Source organism: Chlorocebus sabaeus, chromosome 17, assembly GCF_047675955.1.
Source record: "Chlorocebus sabaeus isolate Y175 chromosome 17, mChlSab1.0.hap1, whole genome shotgun sequence".
Lineage (NCBI taxonomy): Eukaryota > Metazoa > Chordata > Mammalia > Primates > Cercopithecidae > Chlorocebus > Chlorocebus sabaeus.
In genome coordinates this window covers 17762905-17788267 of record NC_132920.1, presented here as the reverse complement: position 1 = coordinate 17788267, position 25363 = coordinate 17762905, and the positions used below count along the sequence as shown (strand labels likewise).

The 25363-nt window shown below is 41.4% G+C and overlaps 1 protein-coding gene across 8 annotated transcripts in view; it reads left to right on the top strand.

Moving 5' to 3' along the window:
- KIF13A (kinesin family member 13A) overlaps positions 1-25363 on the top strand; it is a 233237-nt gene extending 207874 nt beyond the window's left edge. For 2 of the 8 annotated variants that reach the window (XM_007973602.3, XM_007973606.3), the window contains 11 exons: positions 475-530; positions 3189-3313; positions 3587-3763; positions 4504-4596; positions 5050-5202; positions 7127-7204; positions 9357-9404; positions 10839-10950; positions 12352-12503; positions 19179-19970; positions 23733-25363. In XM_007973602.3, coding sequence (XP_007971793.1) covers positions 475-530; positions 3189-3313; positions 3587-3763; positions 4504-4596; positions 5050-5202; positions 7127-7204; positions 9357-9404; positions 10839-10950; positions 12352-12503; positions 19179-19970; positions 23733-23753 — 1807 coding nt within the window. In that variant the 3' untranslated portion in view covers positions 23754-25363. Of the gene's footprint in view, positions 1-474; positions 531-3188; positions 3314-3586; positions 3764-4503; positions 4597-5049; positions 5203-7126; positions 7205-9356; positions 9405-10838; positions 10951-12351; positions 12504-13192; positions 13298-19178; positions 23688-23732 lie in introns of those variants that run through there. The other 6 variants (XM_007973600.3, XM_007973598.3, XM_007973603.3 and 3 more) reach the window with 4 other exon arrangements.

Genomic DNA, 25363 nt, shown 5'->3' with positions numbered 1-25363 from the left:
CCCAAAGTGCTGGGATTACAGGCGTGAGCCACCGCGCCCATTCCTGGTCCAGTTTTTGATAAAACACTGCTTGGTCTCTTCTGTACACAACCCTACCTCCTTTCACACATCTTTCATTCTGTCGTCCTTTCAGCTTTTGTTTACTTCTTCTAGGCTCTGATCCTGTCCCGTTACCACCCTAATAACATCCCCCTTCCCTTTCCCTCTCACAGGAATTATTTTTAGAAAGGCTTAAAATTATCTTTGTTTCAATTAATTACGTGTAACTCATATAACTGGAAGTTCTTTTATGTAAGTCGTATAATTCCCATGATTTATGTCTACAGGGAAGTCAAGAAATATGAAAGTATTTCATTAGTGGAAACTGCATCTCCACCATGGTTCTCTTTGCTTCCACGGCTCTGCAGTGTTTTATCAGCTAACAAGATGTAAAATACATATTTTGTTATGATTAAATGTTGTTATTAAATTTAGGATCCCACCTCCTGGAATGGAAACCCACATACCAGTTCTTTTCCTCGATTTGAATGGTAAGTAGACACTTAAAGTCACAGGGATTATTGTATTTAATTAAGGTTTGTAATCTATTCAGACTCACCTTATTTTGATCCTTAAATCACTCTTCTAATCATTCATGTGCCAAATTAGGTGACATTTGTGTTCTAATTAAATGTACGTAAGCATGATTATGTGGATAATTTAAAAAAGAGCACGTAGGGTGATTGAGAACTGCATACAAGAGCGTTAACACAGTTGCTCTGAAACAGCAGACATAGAAATTACCCTGGAAAGTAATCACCCCCAGAGATTCTGAGTCTTTAGGCTTGGCAAGGGCCTATTAGTCTGCATTTCTGACTAGTGCTCTTAACTCTCCTCAAACCGTTTTGATGGCAGAAATGATCACACTATAATGCTGCCTTCAGGATTGTCCTTCATACTGCAATTACATGGAACCTGGGCAAGTCTAGAACAATGGTTTCCAACGTGCTTTAGCAGAGCAATCCTTTTCTAGACGAAATATTAACTGGAACCCCACGTGTAGAAAACAACCGCAGAGCTGCTGAGTTTGCGGTGGGCAAGCTCCTGGTAGATCCTTTGGCAGGGCCCTAGGGCTCCTCAAAACACAGCCTGAAAACCTCTGTTCTAGAAGGAAGCCCACTAATGGATGGAAGACACAGGGAGGGTGGCTTTGGCTCTTCATGTGAAGAATTTTTTCTTTTTAAAGCCTAGATGTTGAATGTATGCCTCATAAGATAGTGAGTTCTCTGTCTTGGGAGGTATATAAACAAAGACTAGTTGGCCATTTACAGAGATTTGTGAAGGGTAAACCCCATATTGGATAGGACGTTGGAAGAAGATAATTTTCATATTTCTCCCAGTGCTCAGAACTTTGATTTAAATAGGTAATTTAACTGCTAAAATCTCTAATTTATAGTAAGTTATTAAGTGGGGTAACAAACCTAACAGTTTACAGGAGGAATTGACATCAGAAAGCAGCAAAATTCTAAGATTTGTTTTGTTTAGGTTTTTTTGAGACAGAATCTCACTCTGTCACCCAGGCTGGAGTGCAGTGGCGTGATCTCAGCTCACTGCAACCTCCGCCTCCTGTGTTCAAGCAATTTTCTGCTTCAGCCTCCCAGGTAGCTGGGATTACAGGCACCCACGACCACGCCTGGCCAATTTTTGTATTTTTAATAGAGACGGGGTTTCACCATCTTGGCCAGGCTTGTCTTACACTCCTGACCTTGTGATCCACCTACCTTGGCCTCCCAAAGTTCTGGGATTACAGGCGTGAGCCACCGCGCCCAGCCTCCAAGGTGTGTTTAATGAATATGTTTGTACCTAGGACAACAATAGAATATAGTCATTCCGCCTTATAGGAGATTCACAAGGCAACTTTTTGGCTCCTATTGTATTTTTAAAGAATAAAAGCGGCCAGGCGCGTTGGCTCATACCTGTAATCCCAGCACTTTGGGAGGCCGAGATGGGTGGATCACGAGTTCAAGAGATGGAGACCATCGTGGCCAATGTGGTGAAACCCCATCTCTACTAAAAATACAAAAATTAGCTGGGCGTGGTGGTGCACACCTGTAGTCCCAGCTACTCGGGAAGCTGAGGCAGGAGAATCGCTTGAACTTGGGAGGCGGAGGTTGCAGTGAGCCGAGATTGCGCCACTGCACTCCAGCCTGGGTGACAGAGTGAGACTCTGTCTCAAAATAAAAAAGAATAAAAGCTGTGGGGCACAGTGAGCTCGTGCCTGTAATCCCAGGGCTTTGGGAGGCCAAGGCAGGAGGACTGCTTGAGTCCAGGAGTCGGAGACCAGCCTGGGCAACAAAGCTGGACTCCATCCCTACAAAAAATTTTACAGAGTAGCCAGGCATAGTGGTGTGTACCTGCAGTACTAGCTACTCAGGAGGCTGACGCAGGAGGATCTCTTGAGCCCAGAAGTTCAAGGCTGCAGTGAGCTATGATCAGGCCATGCACTCAAGCATCAGCAACAGAGCAAGACCTTGTCTCAAAAAAAAGCCAAGTACAGTGACTCACAACTGTAATCCCAGCACATCGGGAAGCCAAGGCAGGAAGATGCATTGAGTCTAGGAGTTCAAGACCAGACTGGATAACATAGTAAGACTTCATCTCTATTAAACATAATAATTTTTAAAAAAGAAAAAAAACTGTTGTGAGTCTTGGAGTCTCTGTTTCACCTGCAGGATAAGGAATGAAAGAAAAAGTAAAGATGTGTTATGTATAAACGTCAACTGTAGGCCGGGTGCAGTGGCTAACGCCTATAATCCCAGCATTTTGGGAGGCCAAGGTGGGCAGATCATGAGGTCAGGAAATCGAGACCATCCTGGCTAACACGGTGAAACCTCATCTCTACTAAAAAAAAAAATACAAAAAAAAAAAAATTAGCCGGGCATGGTAGCGGGCACCTGTAGTCCCAGCTACTCGGGAGGCTGAGGCAAGAGAATGGTGTGAACCCGGGAGGTGAAGCTTCCAGTGAGCCGAGATCACGCCACCGCACTCCAGCCTGGGTGACACAGCAAGACTCCGTCTCAAAAACAAAACAAAACAAAAAAAACACACACAAAAAACATCAACTGTAAAAAGCATATATTTAAATTTTTGGTGTTTGCTGAAAAACTGACTTTCCCCTACTGTTTTTTCTGTGCCCCCAATGTGGTTAGCGGATGACCTCAGTGCCAATGAGCAGCTGGTCGGCCCCCATGCGTCTGGTGTGAACTCCATTCTGCCCAAGGAGCATGGCAGCCAGTTTTTCTACCTACCCATCATAAAGCACAGTGATGACGAGGTAATTCGCCTCCATGTTTCTCTTAAAAGGCTTCAGATTAGCACACAAGCCTGTGGGCCTGCTTTCCCACTCAACTGCTATAGTTTGCTTTGGGGAGAAAGACTGGGGCCTTTAAAAAACAGAACATTTGTGTTGCTGTTTAAAAAAGGTGAGGAAAGAAATCTATTTGATTACAGTGATTTGAATTTATTTTCTTTCTCTTGTATGCCCTGTAAAACTGCTACAGCTGACCTGTGTCTTATTTCCATCTCCTCATCATTCCCTCACTCTTAGGTTTCAGCCACAGCCTCTTGGGATTCCTCGGTGCATGATTCTGTTCACTTGAATAGGGTCACACCACAGAATGAAAGGATTTACCTAATTGTGAAAACCACAGTTCAACTCAGCCACCCTGCTGCTATGGAGTTAGTATTACGAAAACGGATTGCAGCCAATATTTACAACAAACAGGTAATAACAGGGCCTGATTCTGCCATTCTGGCTCTGAGCTCAAAGTTTTTTCCCCCTATCTAGCACAAAGCAGTGCTTTTTGGTGCTAATGTAGGGGATGTGCAAAACATGACCATCCTGGCTGAGTTAGAGTCTGATTCTCATTTATCCAAGATAGTGGGCTTCAGGATAGCAGAGGTCAATGTCATCCAGTAAGGGCATTTTCACCTTGACTGATTGGAGAGGTATAATCCTACCAGGCGGTGAAGCTGTGATATTTCAGTGTTTGAAAAGTAGAAAAACAGAGGCTGAGAGATTAAGTGCCAGGTCCAGGCAGGTGAGTGACAAAACCAGGACAAAAGGCAGACTCCAAACAAATCCCTATCCTACTGCTTTGACAGATGCCGTCTCAGAGGTTCTGTCAGTGAAACTGATCCTCTCCAGTGTTGTTCTAGCCATCTCAGGAAAGACTGATTAAACCCTGGAGAGATCACAGGAAGGCAGCAGATGGGAGAGAGAAGCAACCACAGAAATCCTGAACATGCTACAGATTCTGTAGCCAAATTCCCAACTAACAGCTGGACGTTAGTGTCCCTTGGGGTTGGAGACAGGGATTCTTAGCTTCAGTTTTTTTTCTGTTATGCTGAGTATTGTGCATATCAAAAACATATTAACTGGTAATGCTTTTATAATTTGTAAAATACGAAATAACTTACTTTTGTCACATAGCTTAATCCAGCTTTTTTTTTTTTCCCTACCAGAGTTTCACGCAGAGTTTGAAGAGGAGAATATCCCTGAAAAATATTTTTTATTCCTGTGGTGTAACCTATGAAATAGTATCCAATATACCAAAGGTAAAATATATGCTACTTTAGGCCAGGCGTGGTGGCTCATGTCTGTAATCCCAGCACTTTGAGAGGCCAAGGCGGGTGGATCATCTGAGGTCGGGAGTTCAAGACCAGCCTGACCAACATGGAGAAATTGTGTCTCTACTAAACATACAAAATTAGCCGGGTGTGGTGGCACATGCCGTAATCCCAGCTACTCAGGAAGGCTGAGACAGGAGAATCGCTTGAACTCGGGAGACAGAGGTTGTGGTGAGCTGAGATTGCGCCTTTGCACTTCAGTCTGGGCAACAAGAGCGAAACTGTCTCAAAAAAAAAAAAATTACATATATTTAAAAATATCAATATCTAAATAATGGAGAATGTGTTCATTCTCCAGACTTCTAAAACATTTTCTCACCACACTTTGGATGAAAACATTGTTCACATCAAAGTATTGTCAATTCCTTCCTGTCCTTTTAGGCAACTGAGGAGATAGAAGACCGGGAAACGCTGGCTCTCCTGGCAGCAAGGAGTGAAAACGAAGGCACGTCAGATGGGGAGACGTACATTGAGAAGTACACTCGAGGCGTGCTGCAGGTGGAAAACATTCTGAGTCTTGAACGGCTCCGGCAGGCAAGTAACTGAATATCTGGACCGAGAATGAAATCACCAGCCTTCACCCACCCCCAGTGGACAGATATGAATTTACTTACCAAACACCTCACTAAATCTATCAGAGAAGGAGCACTTGAGCCATCTCTGTTGAAAGGACTCTGGCAAAATAGTAACCAAAATAAAAATAGTGACTAACTTTTATTGAATACGCCCTACTTACCAAGCACTAAGCCTGAGCACTTTAGATATATTATTTCATTTAATCTTCAAGATAACCCCCTGAGGTAAGTACTGTTGAAATCCCCATTTTCAAATGACAAAATTGAGGCTGACAGAAGTTAGCTAGCTCAGCCATGGTTACACAGCTAGGAAGTGGTACAAAGTCAGGTGTAAAGCCAAACAGCTTGACACCAAAGGGCATATGCTTAACCACAGACTATTACTATTTCCCTGATTTTTAGACCTGAGTTAACTTTTGAGGTGACAACAGGACATTCAAGAGAAAATAATCCACTAAGTAATGGAACTATAAGACAAGATATGTCATTTCATAGGAGTAGTAGTTGACATTATGGGGGGTGGGTATTGATTAATAGGAGGAATGTAATTGGCATCTGTCAGAAAAATCTTCCCTTAGTGGAAATCCCACCTAAATTGCTGCATGAACAAAATACAAACAGCATCACACTTCATTGTCATTTTGCAAATTAGATATATGGTTAGAGGTACCTCTTCTACATTTCTCTGTCCACCTGTATAAAAATTTCACAACATAAATATCTTTCATTCTGCTGTTTTCCTGGTTTTATTTACTTGTTTGTTTATTTTTGAGACAGAATCTTGCTCTGTCGCACAGGCTGGAGTGCGGTGGCGCGATCTCAGCTCACTGCAACCTCTGCCTCCCAGGTTCAAGCAATTGTAGTGCCTCAGCCTTCCAGAGAGATGGAACCACAGACACCCGCCACCACGCCCAGCTAATTTTTGTATTTTTTAGTAGAGACGGGGTTTTACCATGTTGGCCAGCTGGTCTCAAACTCCTGTCTGTGATCCACCTGCCTCAGTGATCCACCTGCCTCAGCCTCCCAAAGTGCTGGAATTACAGACATGAACCACCACACCCTGCAGTTTTATTTATCTTAAAAAAAATGTTTTTGAGGCCAGGCGCGATAGTGCACGCCTATAATCCCAGCACTTTGGGAGGCTGAGGCAGGTGGATCACGAGGTCAGGAGTTTGAGACCAGCCTGACCAACATGGTAAAACCCCGTCTCTACTAAAAATACAAAAATTAGCCGGGTGTGGTGGCGTGCACCTGTAATCCCAGCTACTCAGGAGGTTGAGGCAGGAGAATTGCTTGAATCTGGGAGGCAGAGGTTGCAGTAAGCCGAGACTGCGCCACTGCACTCCAGCCTGAGCAACAGAGTGAGACTCTGTCTCAAAAAAGAAAGTTTTTGATAAATTGCTAAGCAAATAATAATAAATGGGTAAAATAATATTTCAGTTTTATAAATGTGTGTGTATATAGAACTGATGTAGTCTATATTTAAATCTGTAAATAAACATATGTTACTTTTATAATTAGAATAAAACATAAAGTAATGGCCGGGTGCGGTGGCTCATGCCTGTAATACTAACACTTTGGGAGGCCGATGTGGGCAGACTGCCTGAGCTCAGGAGTTCGAGACCAGCCTGGGCAACACAGTGAAACCTCGTCTCTACTAAAATACAAAAAAAAAAAAAAAAAAAAAAATTAGCCACGTGTGGTGGTGTGCGCCTGTAGTCCCAGCTACTCGGGAGGCTGAGGCAGGAGAATTGCTCGAACCTGGGAGGCGGAGGTTTCAGTGAGCTGAGATCGCGTCACTGCACTCCAGCCTGGGCAACAGAGTGAGACTCCATCTCTGGAAGAAAAAAAAAAGTATTATTTTCAAATTATTGTGTTTACAGGCCGTCACAGTCAAAGAAGCACTTTCCACCAAAGCCCGGCACATTCGGAGGAGCCTCAGTACACCAAATGTTCATAATGTAAGTGCATCCTGCCAAGGATCTGCTCCTATGTGACATGTCTCAGGCTCTGGGGTGGGGGAAGGTGGGGTTCACACAGTGGCAATAGAGCTTATGGCCCTGGTGTGGGCATCCCGAAGTGTAGCCTGCTTCTCTGTCCCAGGGACGCACACCAGGGAGCACAGTTGTCTAAGACTGAGCCATTTGTTCAATCTTGTGAATTCCTGTTCAGCAAGTTATCTCCTTGAAAGAAGTTCCTTAAGATATAAATTGAGTTTAGTTGGTTAGAGATGGTGGAGTCAGCTATGAATCCTGGCAGCTGAGTCCCTGGATGCTGGCTGCGCCACGGTCAGTTGCATCTAGGCACTCTTGGAGTGCCTAGTTGTTCCTTTGACCATTTTGATAATTCTTCTCAACCAGTTCATCTAGAAAATCCAATTGACAGAAACTGATTCTAGCAGGGGGGGACATTGTCACAGAGACAGATTAGCGCATGGACCACTTCAAAGCAGCCGCTTCCCAGAAGCAGCTGAGTAGAAGTAAGGTCTTTCCAAGGAAAACCGCAGGCTTATTTGCCTTCCTGTTCACCAGAATTGCCAGAAAATTATTTTAAACATGATGACCACTTACAAAAATTGTCCTCCAGTGGGCTACAGAGCAAATCCCAGTAATCTTTATCACACAGATTACTTCTTCTGACCACAATGCGTTTATTAGAAATAGATAAGAGAGACTCATGTAGTTGTAAATTGAAAAATGCTTTTCATGAACTCATCTCTCAAAGAAGAAATTATGATGGAAATTAGGATGTATTTACAACTAAATGAGAATAAAAATGGTACATAGATCAATGTTTGTGAGATGCAGTTAAAGTGGTACTTAGTTAGACATTATTAGCCCTAAATTCCCTATAATTCTGTATAAAGCAGAATACTAGACAGTAGAAAAAAATGAGAGAATGAGGGCTACTATTAGGAAATTTATAGCTCTTATATTAAAAAATAGAGTAAAAAAGAATTAGGTAAACATCTAGCTTAAAAAGTAAAGAAGACCGGGCACGGTGGCTCACGCTTGTAATCCCAGCACTTCGGGAGGCTAAGGTGGGCAGATCACCTGAGGTCGGGAGTTCGAGACCAGCCTGACCAACATGGAGAAACCCCATCTCTACTAAAAATACAAAATTAACCAGGCATGGTGGCACCTGCCTGTAATTCCAGCTGCTCGGGAGGCTGAGGCAGGAGAATCACTTGAACCCGGGAGGCGGAGGTTGCGGTGAACCGAGATTGTGTCCTTGCACTCCAGCCTGGGCAACAAGAGCGAAACTCTGTCTCAAAAAAAAATAAAGAAAAACTGCTTGTGAAGTAATCTAAAAATACAGGTTTTTTTCAACCTCAATCTGATCAAGACTTTAGATTTCTTTGGGAAGCCAAGGTGAGAGGATTGCTTGAGGCCAGGAATTTGAGACCAGCCTGGGCAACATAGCGAGACCTCATAACCTAATGTTATGCCAATAAATGTAAAAACTTAAATAAAGTGGAATGTCCTGTAAAAACTGAATCAAGAATAAATAGAAAACCTGAATACAGCTATCACCAAAAAGAAGGACTATACTGAAATAGTGACTATGACTATGCTCATTGATGAGAATTCACAGTATCAAAAAATTGGCATGTCCTTAAGCTAATCATTCTCAACAGAATTTTTTGTAAGATTTGATAAGCTGATTCTAAAACCTGTATGGAAAAGCAGTCAAAATATACTCATACTTTATGTACAACCCCGAGATTTCATCCCTTAGATATATACTCTAGAGATTCTCATAAATATACAGGTTGCATTTAGAACTAAATGATACTAAAAATAGTACACGTATCAATACTTATCTAGACTATTGAATAAGACTATATGTAGTAAGATACCACTTATGTGAAGTATAAAATATGCAAAATAATATTAACTATTGGTTATGAGTATATACACATACAATTATATAAAACTTGTATGGGAAAAATAAACCCCAAATTGAGAGTATTCACTGCCCCTGGAGAGGGAAGAAAGAGGAGGGAAAGAATGAAGACTACAGGCTTCAACTGTGACATTCTTTTTCTTTATATTAAAAAAAAATTATATTAAATATATAAACCATATTGTTAAAACCATTCTTCTTTTATAGGTCTCTTCCAGCCGACCAGACCTTTCTGGCTTTGATGAAGATGATAAGGTATGCACCTATGGGCATGGCTGAGTTTTCAGCAGAATCTCAGTCTGGAAAGCTGTGGGATCTTGGTGTGTTTAAAATCTCTGAGCCTTACCTGGTTGATCCTGTCATTTAAAAAAAAAAAAGAAAGAAAGAAAAAGAAAAATCTCTGGGCTTCCCATCTTAATTGTAAGCACATAACTCTCTCCACAACTCCATTCCCAGGTTCATATACTTGATGTGATATTGCTATGCCCTTTTTTTTTTTTTTTTTTTGAGACAGAGTTTCACTCTTGTTGCCCAGGCTGGAGTGCAGTGGCACGATTTTGGCTCACTGTAACCTCCGCCTCCCTGGTTCAAGTGGTTCTCCTGCCTCAGCCTCCCAAGTAGCTGGGATTATAGTGGTTTGCCACCACACCTGGCTAATTTTGTATTTTTAGTAGAGATGGGGTTTCGCCATGTTGGCCAGGCTGGTCTCGAACTTCTGACCTCAGGTGATTGATGCGCCTTGGCCTCCCAAAGTGTTGGGATTACAGGCGTGAGCCACCATGCCCAGCTAATTGCTATGCACTTTCAGTATTACGTTGTTACTTACCATGATAAGTTCCATACCGGGACAGTACCACACATAATTGAATAAATATCTGTGTGTTTGTGGGTTTAACTCTAAATGATTGGAGAAGGTGTTACATCCACCATAGCATAATCAAAATTATTTCAAATGGGTAGAACAAGATTTAAAATTAAGGACAGATTGCAACATTATCTTATTCAACAAATATTTCTTGAATGCATATTATATATGAGTTACTGTGCTAGAGACTAGATCCAAAAGGTATAAGCACAGATTTATGTCCTTAAGAAGTTTAAAATTTAGTCCTCAGAGGCAATCAACTTCTGAGAAGTTGAAATAAGATTAAGTAAGCTCGTATGATATGCCAGAGTTTTCTGTTTTGTATATCAATACCTTATGCCTATTTGAAACTTCTAAATCTCAAATATAGGTAGAGTAACCACACTGCCAAATTTGCCTTGGACAGTCCCAGCTGTGCCTGCTACCTAGGCAGAATTACTAATGGAACAGTTGTCCTCTGAGAGTGTTTCAATTTGGTCATTAAATTACCAAGTCACTCTGGATATATGCCACATTGCTCAAAGTGACTACCTTTGGGGAGGAAGGAAGATGAATGGGACCAAAAGATTACACTACATTTGTAATAATTTTATTAAACCTTTGAGCAAATATAATAAAATATTAACGTTTACTCACTCTGGGTATACCTTGGGTATGACAGTATTTTTTACAATATTCAGCCCTTTTCTGTATATTTGACATATTTCATAATAAAAATAAGAGCATATACTGCCATTTAAAAAAATAGAAGAAACTCCAACCTGGGCTTTGTTTCTCATTTTAGAGTGACTCAATTACAGTTAACTTGTATTTTTACCTTGTAGGGTTGGCCAGAGAGCCAGTTGGACATGTCTGACTACAGCTCCAGTTACCAAGATGTAGCATGTTATGGAACTTTACCCAGGGATTCTCCTCGAAGGAATAAAGAAGGCAGTGGTGAGATTATTTTGCAGTGATATTTCTTTGTAATTACTGAGAAAAAGCGTGAAAAAATGTCTTTCATTAATGGCATATAATAAGGTATGGAGCTGATATTCTAGTTAACTAAATGATTCAAAACTGTCTTATTGAATGGAACATATCACGTTCACTTATTTATTTTTGTTTTGTATCCAACATATCACTCAAATAGGCTTTTTGTATATCACTTTAGAACTTCCAAATCATTTTTCATGTATCATTCCCTGACTTTGAAGTCCAGTTTTGAGACACACGCAAATCCTATTATTTTCTACCAGAAGAATATCCAGCTCTGTCATGTTTGTGTACTGAAAGGAATTTTTAAAAGAACATGACTTTGATTCATAAAGCAGTTTTCAAAAATGATACCCAAAATGAGTTTGATTCATGGTAACATTATTACCTAAATTATGTAATCTACCAATGCCTTAATGGGAACTGTATTCTTTGGCCATATGTATCAGTTCTGTTACCTTATACCTTATATCAGTAGGTAAAATATAAGGTGTATTCGCCATTATACTAGCAAATTGGAAAGGGAGGAAAGAGGCCAAAGAGATAAGAAATGATACAAGCAAGAAAGAATTGTCCTCTCTTAGTCATATAGAGCAGGGTGGCCCGATGGGGGAAAAAAAAGAGGCTCGCAAGAAAATTTACACAGTATTAATTCATTGAGTACTTATTGAGCCTCTACTTTCTGTCTTAAGATATAATTATGGAAATAAGATACACAGAAAAGAAGATGTTAAATGATAAGGTGCCAAAATGAACATGCAGATAATAAGGGCTGTGAGAATTCAGAGAAATGGAAAATCAGCATGGGCTGAAATTGGTCTGGTTAGTGGTGCTTAAGCTGGATCTTGAAAAGAATGGAGAAATTTGGTATCTCACTTTGTTCACACACACTAGCACTTTAGTAACTCTTTGTGACTTCACAGATTTATCTCTATTCTTGCCTACATCTGTTCCATGGTTTTTGGGGTTTTTTTGTTTGTTTGTTTTTTGGTTTTTTTGTTTGTTTGTTTTTAGACAGGGTCTCTCTCTCTCTTGCCCAGGCTGGAGTGCAGTGGCACCGCTATAACTCACTGCAGCCTCAGCTCCTGGGGCTCAAGCGATCTTCTCGCCTCAGCCTCCTGAGTGGCAAGTACAACAGGTGCACGCCACCATGCCTGGCTATCTGTTTGTTTATTTTTTTACAGACTGGTCTCCCTATGTTGCACAGGGCGGGCATACATCTCTTTTAATGTTGAGCCGAATATTAGCCTATGAATTTCATTGTTCTCCTAGATATTCCCATGGCTGGGTCATTGCCTCATTTCCTATGTTTTGCTTAAAGTGTTCAGTATCTGTAACCTCATAACTTCTCATCTTCCCCAGGTTGTACATCAGAGACTCCTCATGCCTTAACCGTCAGCCCTTTTAAAGCATTCTCTCCTCAGCCGCCAAAGTTTTTCAAGCCCCTGATGCCTGTAAAAGAGGAGCATAAGAAAAGGATAGCCCTTGAAGCACGGCCTCTTCTAAGCCAGGAGGTAAATGTTTGACTTGTCTGTACTATGCAGAATAGAGCAGAGTTGTGTCGCCTGTGAAGCAGCAGTGTGCATTAACAAGCTGAGTGCTGCTTGTAGACATGCATGGTCATCACTCCATGGATCCCGTTCTGGAATTCCTCTTTCTCAAGCATGCAGAATCATGGTAGAATCTCTTGTTTGTTGTTGCTGCTATGGTTTTATTTCTTTGTGTTTATGGCTTTTCAAAGTATTTTTTTATGTTTCAAGTGAGAAAGATGTTTTCTAGGTGTTTTGAAAAGATTAAAGGCCTTTTTTAAAAGTATTTTTCTTTTTTGTCTTTTTGGGATTTCTATTTTTGTTTTTTATAGAGATAGGGTCTTGCTCTGTTGCCCAGGCTGGTCTTAAACTCCTGGCCTCAAGTGATCCTTTTGCCCCAGTCTCCCAAGGCACTGGGATTACAGGCATGAGCCATTGTACCTGGTCAAAAGGCTGTTTTTTTAAATAAGACTAATTATGCTTTTTGCCACAGAATCTGTTTATTCCTGTCATATTTCTCCAGTAGTTTAACTCTGGCCCGCAGAATTGGCTGCTGCATTACTCACATGTAATAAGAGTGTTAGCACTGCTTTTCTAACTTGCATGTACTTAATATGTATTTTGGCCGTTGTCGTCTTTGTGTGTGATGCATCTGTGTGTCTTAACCTTTGCAGAGCATGCCTCCACCTCAGACACATAACCCTGGCTGCATTGTACCCTCAGGAAGCAATGGCAGCAGCATGCCAGTAGAACACAATAGCAAACGTGAGCGGAAGATTGTAAGTTCCGGAACCATTTCTGTCATATTGCCTGGTGGTGGGTTTAAGGCCCTTTCACAGACAATCATCCAAGTGCTAGAAAAAATTAAGACGTGTATTGGGTCTTTGTCTTAAAGAAAATAAGAATGTGACCATTGGTAATGATATTTTGCATGGATGTGGCCATGACCTACAGTTTTATTTTATTTATTTATTTTTTGCTTAAGTTTGTTTAGAAAAAGGGAGAAAGGCACTTTTATTGCTTCTGCTCTTTATAAAAAGTGTTAACAAAGAGATCTCTTTAACTAATACCGAAATCTTTCTAATGTGCCTATACATATTGCCCAGATTCTGAAGTTAATCTACCTAGAGGAATTGCACTTACTGGGAGTAAGTAATCATGCATTTAGCTGTGGATATGTTTGGAAGCTTTTTTATGTTGCCTGATGCTATTGCCAAGATAATTCTGTAGTTAGAGCTGCACTAAAGTCTATCATAATCACCCTTCATCATCTCACTGTCTAGTGTAGCCTTTGTTAATTAGCTGGCAAAATATATTCCAATACGTTGGTGCCAGCCTTGCATTCAGGATGGCTTATGTGTATTTTGCCACAGGTAGGTTGAAACTCTACCTGCAAAACCTCATTCCTTAGCACTTGGTTTTAAAATTATAAATTTGAGATACAGTTTTAAAAACACTGCATACCAGGCACCTTAGGTTATAAATTATACCTCAATTTACCAAAAGAAAAAAAAAAAAAACCTGTTTATTCTCAAGCCTGGAAAGAATTCTCTCATTTCTTTTGTCTCAGCTTTCACCCTCCTGTGGCTTCCTAGGCTTTGAAAAAGTAAAACCACCTCAGGGAGACAGGAGACTGCTTGATGTTTATGTCACATCTGATCGTCTCTATTGGGAAGAGTGTAGAGAGTCTCATTTCCCAGTGACACCCTGTCACACCCATTCCCAAGGCTCATTAATGTGAGATCCTTTAACAGTTTCTAACGCACACTGTGTGAGAACTAACTAACTAGTTGCAGCTGAATCCGGATGTGCAGTTGGCCACCCACCTGCATGCTTGGGGTGCGGGTGGATCTTCAGAAACAACCTTCTCATTCCTAACGTGAAGAAAGAAGAAAAGCACCATTTTCCCTCCATTTCTTCATCTCTCTTCCCCTCCTCTGCCTTTGGTTTCTCCCTGTCCCTCTATCCCAATGCCCTGTCCTAGTTCTTCATGGAGAAGAGTCCGCACATTAATAGCTGCTCCTTCATCTCTCCAAATCTTACTGAGCTGTTCCCTCACTTACCTGACCACCCCCTGCTCAATTAATAAGGGCTGCACTGTGGGCTAAAAAGGGCAAATGACTAGTTTGTTCCCCTGCCAATTCTCTGGCTCTGTGTCTGATTGGATCTGGTTATTGGCATGCCACTTACCCTATGGTGCACAGCCACTCCATTTAAACCTATTGCAACAATACATTTTGGTACAACACCATCAAGAGACTGCTGGATGACCCTTCTGGACTGCAGCAGATAGTTTCACAGTTCACAGAGCTAGGTTCATGTTTTCTTCAATTTCCCTTTGATATTTTAAAATAAAACCCATCTCGGGGCTTTCAGCTAGCAGAGGGAAGGATGAAACCAGATTCCCTTGACCCAGGAAGTCTCGAGCAGCAGTTAGACTCTTTGACTGAATGCACCATGGAGTACACTAAGGAGGATTTGATGGTGTTATTGTTCTTGCTGGAGTCTTACTTGAAAAAGCTGTCTCGACTCTCCATAGGAAACTGGCTTGCTGAGCACCCTGCACCCAAGAGGCATTTGGGCTCTTTAACTCATTCCAGATAGCAGTTTTTCAGGGTGTTTTGGTAGAGTTTAAGTGCATTGTTCATTTGACCTGAGGTTCTTGTTTCTCTTTGGGAAACTTTTAATTTTATTTTTTCTCTTATAAATGGGTATAAACTGTTTTCTTCCTTTGTGACTAATTCACGTTCTTTTCTCTTCCACTCTTGTACAGTCAGAATGACTCAGTTCAGACTGATCAAGAGAGTTTGAAATCATTCTTGAGAGGGACAGTATCAAGACATTGTTCCTGTTATTGTTTAACCCACCTAATTACCATAGTAACTTAGATGTACTTCATGTCTCGTATGACTAAGACAGAAGCAACAATATGCTTTTGGAGTCTTTTTAAGTCATAAAGCATAGAGAATAGCAGAATGTCAGTGATTTTTTTCCCAGTATCCACACGACCCTTCTATTAGGTCTTGCATAGATAGCATGTGGTTTATTCCTCTCATTTACAGAAGAAGAAACAAAGGGTTATAATTGTTCAGCAACTTCCTTAAGGTCTCACAGTTTATGAGAGCATAAGACCAAAGAGCCCCATTCCTCAGCATAATTGAGGGGACTCCAGTGACTCCAGGTGCTTCCAAAAATAGTGCAGTTCCAGTATGCCCTGCAGCTGCTCTTCAAAGGGCTCACTCCTCAGTACCATGGACAGAAGTACTGGAGCCCTTGGCTGGTACAGTTCTGCAAACAGAGACCTCTAGTGAACAGCACGACATGATTATAATAGGAGTGGAAATTGCATTAATCAAGGAAACTCCTTACAAAGAGTCACTGCTTTAATGTGGATTTCAATCCCTTTTTAAAATCAAGGTGTTTTCTCTATAGGTAAATATCAGCTGCATAAGTTAAATTGCAAAACTCAAATGAAGACTGTAGATATAGAGAAGCTTGAGAACTTGACTCCATGTACCACTTTAGATAGGCTTTTAATTATCTTTGTCCTTAAGACATTGTAGGAAGGTGCTTAGTTTATTCTTAAGATATAATGAGAAATGATGTTTCTGGTATAAAAAGTCTAAACCAAACTCCCTCAAAATACACGTTCAAGCCAATTAAATCCTCCCTTAATTGGCAATAACTCTTTCAATCTCCTTTTAAGTATTGGAAAATGTTTAATCTCTACTAAGTTTTCCTTTTTCTGGAAGAAGCTGTCCCTGCTGTTTTAGTCTTTCCATCTGGGCTTTTGGGTTATTTTCCCCCCTGTGAACTGCTCCCTATTTGAAATTTATCTCTTGGGGCTTTATAGATTCTTAGTTTTATTAGTATCATTCTAATCCTTTAGGAATAATTTATTATCTTTGATAAATGTACAACTATTTCCACTCAATAAATTCATGATTACATATTTCATTCAGCAAAATTGTATTTTAGGATAACAGGCCTTTCCTTGGTCTCAAGAAGAAATAACTTAAAGCATATAAAGGACTCCAGATTACTAATTCTCATTTTTAAATTTGATTTTCCTTGCAGTAAATAACTTTTTAGTAATTAATTCTAGTAAATAGTAACTTAGTAATTAATTGCATCAGGTATGCTTGGACTTGGAGAATTGTGTTTCTTTGCCAGCTTAAATCAAAAGGAAATAGAAGAGATACAAACACTTGAAATTTAATTTTGTGCCAGGTGCAGTGGCTCACACCTGTAATCCCAGCACTTTGGAAGGCCAAGGCGGGCAGATCACCTGAGGGCAGGAGTTCGAGACCAGCCTGGCCAACATGGTGAAATTCGTCTCTACTAAAATTACAAAACAGCCAGGCGTGGTGGCGGGCGCCTGTAATCCCAGCTACTCGGGATGCTGAGGCAGGAGAATCTAGAAAATATAGGCAAAGGCTACTGGTTCAGACAATTCTGTTTAATCTTTGTTCCTTCACCAACTTTCTCCCCAAACCTAGGAAAGAATGTTCCACCCCACTTTTTTGATAATGCACTGAATTTAGAATGCAGATAAAGATAAGATGGGAAGAGATTAGTGTTGCCGAAAATTTTGTTTTGCCAGTTTCAAGAACTTTATCACGGATATTTGATGTTCATCTTTGATTAACAGCTAAGGAATTAAGATTGCCAATTCCTTTACATATTTATTTTCAGTCACATTTTTACAACTAAGTTATAAAAACTAAATTATTTTAAAAGCTGAGAAGCATTTAAAAGAGTATTAAACTTTTTTTGAGGTATGTAGAATCTTGAGATGCAAAAGAAAATATTACTACCAATCTAAACAGATGAAATTTATGTTCATTTGTGAACACATATATGCCATGCCTTGAAGATATTGCCCTCCCCCCACACACCTTGATTAAAATGCACATTTATGGGCCAGGTACAGTGGCTCACGCTTGTAATCCCAGCTACTCAGGAGGCAGAGATTGGAGGACTGCTTGAGCCCAGGAGTTTGAGGCTGCAGTGAGCTACAGTTGCATCACTGCACACTAACCTGAGTGACAGAGCGGGACCCCTGTCTGTAAATAAATAAATAAAAATAAATCCTAGCCAGGCACTGTGGCTCCCAGCACTTTGGGAGGCTGAGGCAGGTGGATCACCTGAGGTCGGGAGTTCAAGACCAGCCTGACCAACATGGAGAAACCTCGTCTCTACTAAAAATACAAAATTAGCCTAGCGTGGTGGTGCATGCCTGTCATCACAGCTACTCGGGAGGCTGAGGCAGGAGAATCACTTGAACCTGGGAGGTAGAGGTTGCAGTGAGCCGAGATCATGCCATTGCACTCCAGCCTGGGCAACAAGAGTGAAACTCCGTCTCTAAATAAATAAATAAATAAGTAAATCTTAAAACTAAAATAGGTAAATTAACAAAATGCAAACGTAATGAGTAAGGTTGATGTTTTGGTTCCAGGTCTTTACCTGCACCTAGTAGTTATAATTGTACAGATGCTTTAAACCGGATGACCAATGAAAGAAAGCTAACTGTTTTTGAGGTGTCTAAGTTTACCTGTGAATGAACTTTTTATGCATCCATGCAGAGTCCAGGATTGTTCTAAGAGCAAGGACGCAAAGTTGTAATTCTCTGGGGAGGGACCATGCCTTCTTTTGCTCACCATTGCTATTCCCAAGTCCTTAGGACAATGGCTGCCATGTAGTGGATGTTCAGTGTGTATTTGTTGAATGAAAGACACATTTCAAAAGCAATATTTGTGATTTCATTAGGTGCTTTGGAGATTAATTAGAAATGGCTAGAGAGCTTATCACTTACTTTATTTGGACTTAAAATGCCCACATTTTTTCTACCAAATATAAAAGAATCATTCATTTGAAGAGAGACTGGGGAATTGATGACACCCACTTTTGCATGTATTTACCAATTTTTATGAACAGGCTTCAAAAACTGTTTTACAAAGGAGATTTTCATTTAAACTTTACTATGCCTTTTTCACCTTCTAGCCAAACCCTCTACTCATACTTCTCAAAAATCCTAGAAGACGGTAATTGTCAGATTGTTAGTATTTTATAGCCTTACAATATTTAGCATAATATAAGAATGACTGTTGAAATTGTGTTTTTTGCCCTTTTGCAGTTGGGTTCTTTGTTTTATTCCCTTTTCCCCCATAAAATAGCTGAGAAACTTTTTACAAATTACCTTAACTACCTGCACTTTGCTTCCCAAGGTGAAGATTCTAAAGACAAACGGAGTGGCTCTTCTCTGCTTCTGCCTGTTTCTCTGCTCATTTAATGAGAAAGAGAAAACATCACAATTAAAAACTAATTTTGAATAACTAATAAAATGTCCACTGCATTTCAGTTCCATTCTTTCTCTTAAACCAGGGAAGGAATGATTTCTAACTAGCACTGAGTGAGCCTAAAAGAACTAAATCCCGTTCATATTAGATGATAAGGGGGTTATACTCACAGGTCTCTGAGAATACTGATATACCTATGTCTGCAATAGGTGACAAGATCTGGCCAAATTTGGAAAGACAAAAAGAAAACACTGAATACCATGTGAATGTGAATGCCTTTAACAGCCAAGTATTTAAAACTTATCTCAACAGTACAGTTGCTACAAGGAGCTAATGACTGACTTTTACTTCACTTCTATAGGACTCTGAGGAGGAAGAAAATGAGCTGGAAGCTATTAATAGGAAGCTAATAAGTTCACAGCCTTATGTACCTGTGGAGTTTGCTGACTTCAGTGTTTACAATGCCAGCTTGGAGAACAGGGAATGGTTTTCCTCTAAAGTAGATCTGTCAAACTCACGGGTCTTGGAGAAAGAAGTGTCCCGTAGCCCTACCACCAGCAGTATTACCAGTGGCTACTTTTCCCACAGTGCCTCCAATGCTACCCTGTCTGACATGGTGGTCCCTTCTAGTGACAGCTCAGACCAGCTGGCCATTCAGACAAAGGATGCAGACTCCACCGAGCACTCCACGCCATCGCTTGTGCATGATTTCAGACCATCCTCAAACAAAGAGTTGACAGAAGTCGAAAAAGGCTTGGTAAAGGACAAGATAATTATGGTGCCACTCAAGGAAAACAGTGCCTTAGTCAAAGGGAGCCCATCATCCCAGAGCATCCCTGAGAAAAACTCCAAATCACTGTGCAGGACTGGCTCATGTTCAGAACTAGATGCCTGCCCCAGCAAAATTAGCCAGCCAGCCAGGGGATTCTGCCCCAGGGAGGTGACGGTAGAACACACCACCAGCATCCTTGAAGACCATTCTTTCACAGAATTTATGGGAGTGTCAGAGGGAAAAGATTTTGATGGTTTGACAGATTCTTCTGCTGGAGAGCTTTCCAGTAGGAGGAACCTACCAAATAAAACAGGCAGCAAGACTGTCTCCGATGGGCTCCACCACCCCAGCCAGCTGCATTCCAAGTTAGAGAATGACCAGGTAATGATTCCAGAGGCAGCCCTTTGGGTTATGTGCTGTCAATGAGTATGTCTAACTGTATGCCAACCCCAGAGGCCCTTCACCACAGCAACTTAGTAGGAAAGATTCATCCAGATGTTTCTGACAGCAAAGATGAGCCCACAGAGAAGCAGGCTCACTTCCTGCACAGCTGTCTCTGTTGGAGAGCAAGTCTGTTTTGGGAACTAGAATGCAACTGTGAAATTATAGGACCAGTGGATTTTCTTTACCTGGTATACGGGTTGGTATTGAATTAAGTGTTAAGACGGATAAAGATCAATCTCATATTCATTCCCTGAGATGTTTAGTTACCAGCTTTCCCAAAGTATTCTGGTAGCATCTACCATATTTCATCAGATCTGTGATTCCTTTGATTGTTATATGATCCATCATTTTTTGTATCATTAAGAAAAAATACTGCCAGGTAAACTTTATCGTATCAACAGTTGTAAGACATCCCAATTTCAGAGATGGTAAAATGTGGAAAGAAAAACATATATATCGTAGAATTGGAAAAAGACAGTCGTTTGGTGCCCGTAGGTGAAAAGTGCTTTGGGGTGGTATAGGCAAATTCCACCAGCAGTTGAAGTTTGGACTTTGGAAGTAACTCAGGTTAGTTTATAATATTGGTTAATTTTCTCTTTTTTTTTTTTTTTTTTTTTTTGAGATGGAGTATCGCTCTCACTCTGTCACCCAGGCTGCAGTGCAGTGACACGATCTTGGCTCCTTGCAACCTCTACCTCCCTGGCTCAAGTAATCCTCCTGCCTCAGCCTCCTATGTAGCTGGGAGTACAGGCACATGCCAGCACACCTGGCTAATTTTTTTGTATTTTCACCATGTTGGCCAGGCTGGTCTCAAACTTCTGACGTCAGGTGATCCATCCGCCTTGGCCTCCCAAAGTGCTGGGACTACAGGCGTGAGCCACTGTGCCTGATCAATATTGGTTAATTTTCATATGAGAACAAAATGAGCTTTTGCCACTATTCCGAAGGAAAATCACAAATTACATAAATAAGAGATGTTCTGCTTCTGAGCATTCTGCTCTGAAGTGCCATTATTGATTCCCCTTCACATTCATTGGTTTGGTCCCCCAGCTGTAAAAGGTATGGGAGAGTCATGGTTTAGCAAAATAAAGAACTGACAGAGCTAGAAAGAGGCTTGGTAAAAGTAAGATAATCATGCTGCTACTCTATCCCTTTGTTTTGCTGAGCAAGTTATTCCATTGATGTGGCTTTTTGTCCCGCTTTTGCCCCTGCTTTCCATACCAGCCCTTAAAATTTCAGTGTATGGTCATTTATACAGCATACTCATTACTGAACTGCCAAAACCTAAACAGTCATCTCTGACAAGAAGAAAAAGACTTCCTTTCCTGACATAAGAATAATAATGGTCACTCACCACTGTTCTTGCAAGCAATACATGCATTTGTTTAGGTCTTCAACTTTCTTTACCTGGACTAAAGCAGAAGCTACACGGCTGGTATACACCAGCTTTTCAACCCTTGTTTGTCAAGAAGGCCAGTGTCAAAGACTCTTTAATTCTTTAGTGTAAGATTAGGTTTGCTTCGGCCGGGCACAGTGGCTCACGCCTGTAATCCCAGCACTTTGAGAGGCCAAGATGGGCAAATCATGAGGTCAGGAGATCGAGACCATCCTGGCTAACACAACGAAAACCCATCTCTACTACAAATACAAAAAATTAGCCGGGCATGGTGGCGGGCATCTGTAGTCCCAGCTACTGAGGAGGCTGAAGCAGGAGAACGGTGTGAACCCAGGAGGTGGAGCTTGCAGTGAGCTGAGATCACACCACTGCACTCCAGCCTGGGCGAGAGTGCAAGACTCTATCTCAAAAAAAAAAAATTAGGTTTGCTTCTCAAACCTAAAGGTGCTACAAACTCTAGGGGCAAGGAGGGTGTGGCAGGCCTCTTAAAAATTCATATTCATGGCTGGGCATGGTGGCTTATGCCTGTAATCCCAGCATTTTGGAAGGATGAGGCAGATGGATTGCCAGAGGTCAGGAGTTTGAGACCAGCCTGGCTAAATGGTGAAACCCCATCTCTACTAAAAATACAAAAATTAGCCAGGCATGGTGGCACACACTTGTAGTCCCAGCTACTCGGGAGGCTGAGGCAGGAGAATCACTTGAACCCAGGAGGCAGAGGTTGCAGTGAGCCAAGATCGCACCACTGCACTCCAGCCTGGACAGTAGAGAAAGACTCCGTCTCAAAAAAAAAAAATTCAAATTTACCTGGGCTTGGTGACTTGCACCTGTAGTTCCAGCTATTCTGGAGGCTGAGGCGGGAAGATCACTGGAGCCCAAGAGCTCAAGACCAGTCTGGACAACAGAGCGAGATCCTATCTCTGTTTAAATAATTTTAAAAATTAAAATTTAAAAAAAATTCAAATTCCCAGGAGTCACTGTCCTCCAGCCCTAAGATTTTGCTTTATACAGTGTGCAATAGGGGAAATAAGGTATTCACAAAACCTTCCTTCCTCCCCATCCCCTTGCACCCCCATAGAGTAATAGGAGACGGGGTATCTGAGGGCCATACTATGGGAAGCACTGCCCATGGAAGAGGGAGGAGGAGCAACAACCCCCTTTTTGTTTTCATTGCCTAGATTATTTAGAACCCAACAGGAAAAGATAAGGATTGGAAAGTTTCCAGAATAATGCGTTCCTCCCAGAGATCATGGTTAAAGTGAAGTTTACAAACGTTATATCAAGATGATGGGATTATAGAGATTTTTCTCCTTTAAAGAGTTTTTAGCCGAGCACAGTGGCTCATGCCTGTAATCCCAGCACTTTGGGAGGCTGAGGCGAGTGGATCACCTGAGGTCGCAAGTTTGAGACCAGCCTGACCAACATGGAGAAACCCTGTCTCTACTGAAAACACAAAATTAGCCGGAAGTGGTAGCACATGCCTATAATCCCAGCTACTCAGAAGGCTGAGGCAGGAGAATCTCTTGAACCTGGGAGGCGGAAGTTGCAGTGAGCCGAGATCACGCCATTGCACTCCAGCCTGGGCAACAAGAGCAAAACTCTATCTCAAAAAAAAAAAAAAAATTTTTTTTGGAGCCGGGCACAGTGGCCTGTAGTCCTAACACTTTGGGAGTCCACGACAGGAGAATTGCATGAGCCCAGAAGTTTGACACCATCCTGGGCAACATAGCAAGACCCTGTCTCTACAAAAATTTAAGATTTTTTTGATTTATAATGTTTTTACTACATTGATTTTAATAAGTTGTTTTGACAGTTTAAAATTTTTTCTGAGAGGCCGGGTGCGGTGGCTTACGCCTGTAATCCCAGTACTTTGGGAGGCTGAGGCAGGAGAATGGCGTCAACCCGGGGGGTGGAGCTTGTGGTGAGCTGAGATCGCACCACTGCACTCCAGCCTGGGTGACAGAGCGAGATGCCATCTCAAAAAAAGAAAAAGAAATTTCTGAGAACCATAGTTTGACTTTTGTTCAAACCCCTGATATGACTTAGACTGCACATCCAGAAGTTACTTTTTTTTTTTTTTTAACTTTTACTTTGGGTGTTACTGTCATTACTTTTCCTAGAAACATCACCTCGGGACTTCTACAGTGTGAATTCCAGTACTGGATTCCATAATAAAACCAATCCTGTGGGTCCCTTTAGAAGAGCCCCTTGTGGTGGTTGTGGACTGGGCTGAGAGTGGGTGCTGTGGGTGAGGTGGGCGGATGGGGATAGGAAGCATGAACTCACCAGCCTCTGCATTCTAGGGAGGCACGACCTCACGGTGAGAGCCGCAAGCACCCCTTCCTCAGGCCACAGCTTGGCGTCTTTGTTCACCTGGTTACCTTGGGCAAGAACCAGCCCCATCTTTAAAACGCGCTGCCGCCTGGCTGGACCTCAGACCAGAAGCTGGAGAATCTACGCCGTGCACTTCCTGGGCCACCTCCTTTCCCCTCCCCAGCGGGAGAAGCGGCACTTTGTCACTTGGGTGAATCAACTGCCTCTGCTTTTTCCAGAAAGCAAGAGAACTGAAAATCCCGGATTAACTAAGTGACAGTATTTTTGTTTGCACTTACTACACACCTCCACTGTATAGAAACCTCTGCAGATTGCAAGAGACTTTATTCTTGTACAATTTTAATCAGTTCTTACTGTAGAATCTGGAGTCAATGCTCTAATCTGTTTTTTATAAATAATATATATTATGTATAATGAAATGTGTATCTATAGTATGTCTGGAGACAGACAAGGCTGCACACTAAAATGCAGATAAAGGTGATTTGTAGAAAATCATAAGGTACTGGACTTTGTTACAAAGCAACTTGGGCGATCTCTTATAACATGAGCAGATGAAAAATATTGCCTAAGAATGAGCTTGCAAATCCCTCTTTGCAGAAAAGGTTATAGAATGCTGTTCTTTATAACCAAAGAACTTACATAAGACAACATTTTTGCTGTCCACTCTTTTGTATGAACATGTATGTTTGACTGCAAGTTTGGTGCCATAATTCCCTTGGCTACCAAGCCACGTGCTGCCGTTCTCTGTCCTTTGTTTCATAAGCACACTGAGAAATCTCACAGCTATATTCTTTGGTCTTCCACCTGCCCCACCACCTGCTGACTTGACATTGTATTATAACTGTTGACAGTGACTGGGGCTCTGACTCCGTAGTTGCCTGGACCGTGGCTCAGCCCAGCTGGGCAGGTGGAATGAAAAGAGCAGTATTACTGTAAGAAAACACAAGGACAGCCAGGAGTTGTGGTGGGGTGGGTGGGGTGGGAGGTGTTGATTTTTGTGTGTTTTTGTGTGTGTGGTTTTGTTTTGGATTGGTAGGTTTCACTGTGGTGTGGTTTTGCTGTTGTTATTTTGCTTGATTCTGGAAAATGCTGAGGAGACAGACTGAGCTATGAAGTGCAACGGTTCACACTTTACTGTGTTTGCAGGAGATGATCGAATACAGATGACCCTGCTGTCATGTCTTCATTTGTAAAATTCTCCTACGAATGGAGACGTTGAAGGATTATGTGTATGGAAATTTTTACAAAAGTCCTTTCTGTACCTATTCTGTAGATGCCTGTATAATCGGTCTGGATGTACAGCTATAAATGTGTTGTGAGAGCAAGAGAGAGAGAATGCGTACACAGCCTGCTGTACCTTTTTTCTTTTAAGTTCTTCGAGTTGGTAAATGAGTAAGATATTGGAAACCTTAATGAAAAGCTGCTGTTCATGATTTGTGTGTATAGTGAGCTGACTGTAGTATTTTACTATTGTCTGTTAAAAAAAGAAAAACTGTAATTTATATCCCCTTTCAACTTTATTGTGTTTAATTGGTACAGATTTCTGTGTGTGTGTGTGTGTGTGTTTTAGAATACAAACCGTGTAATTCAGATTTTAAAA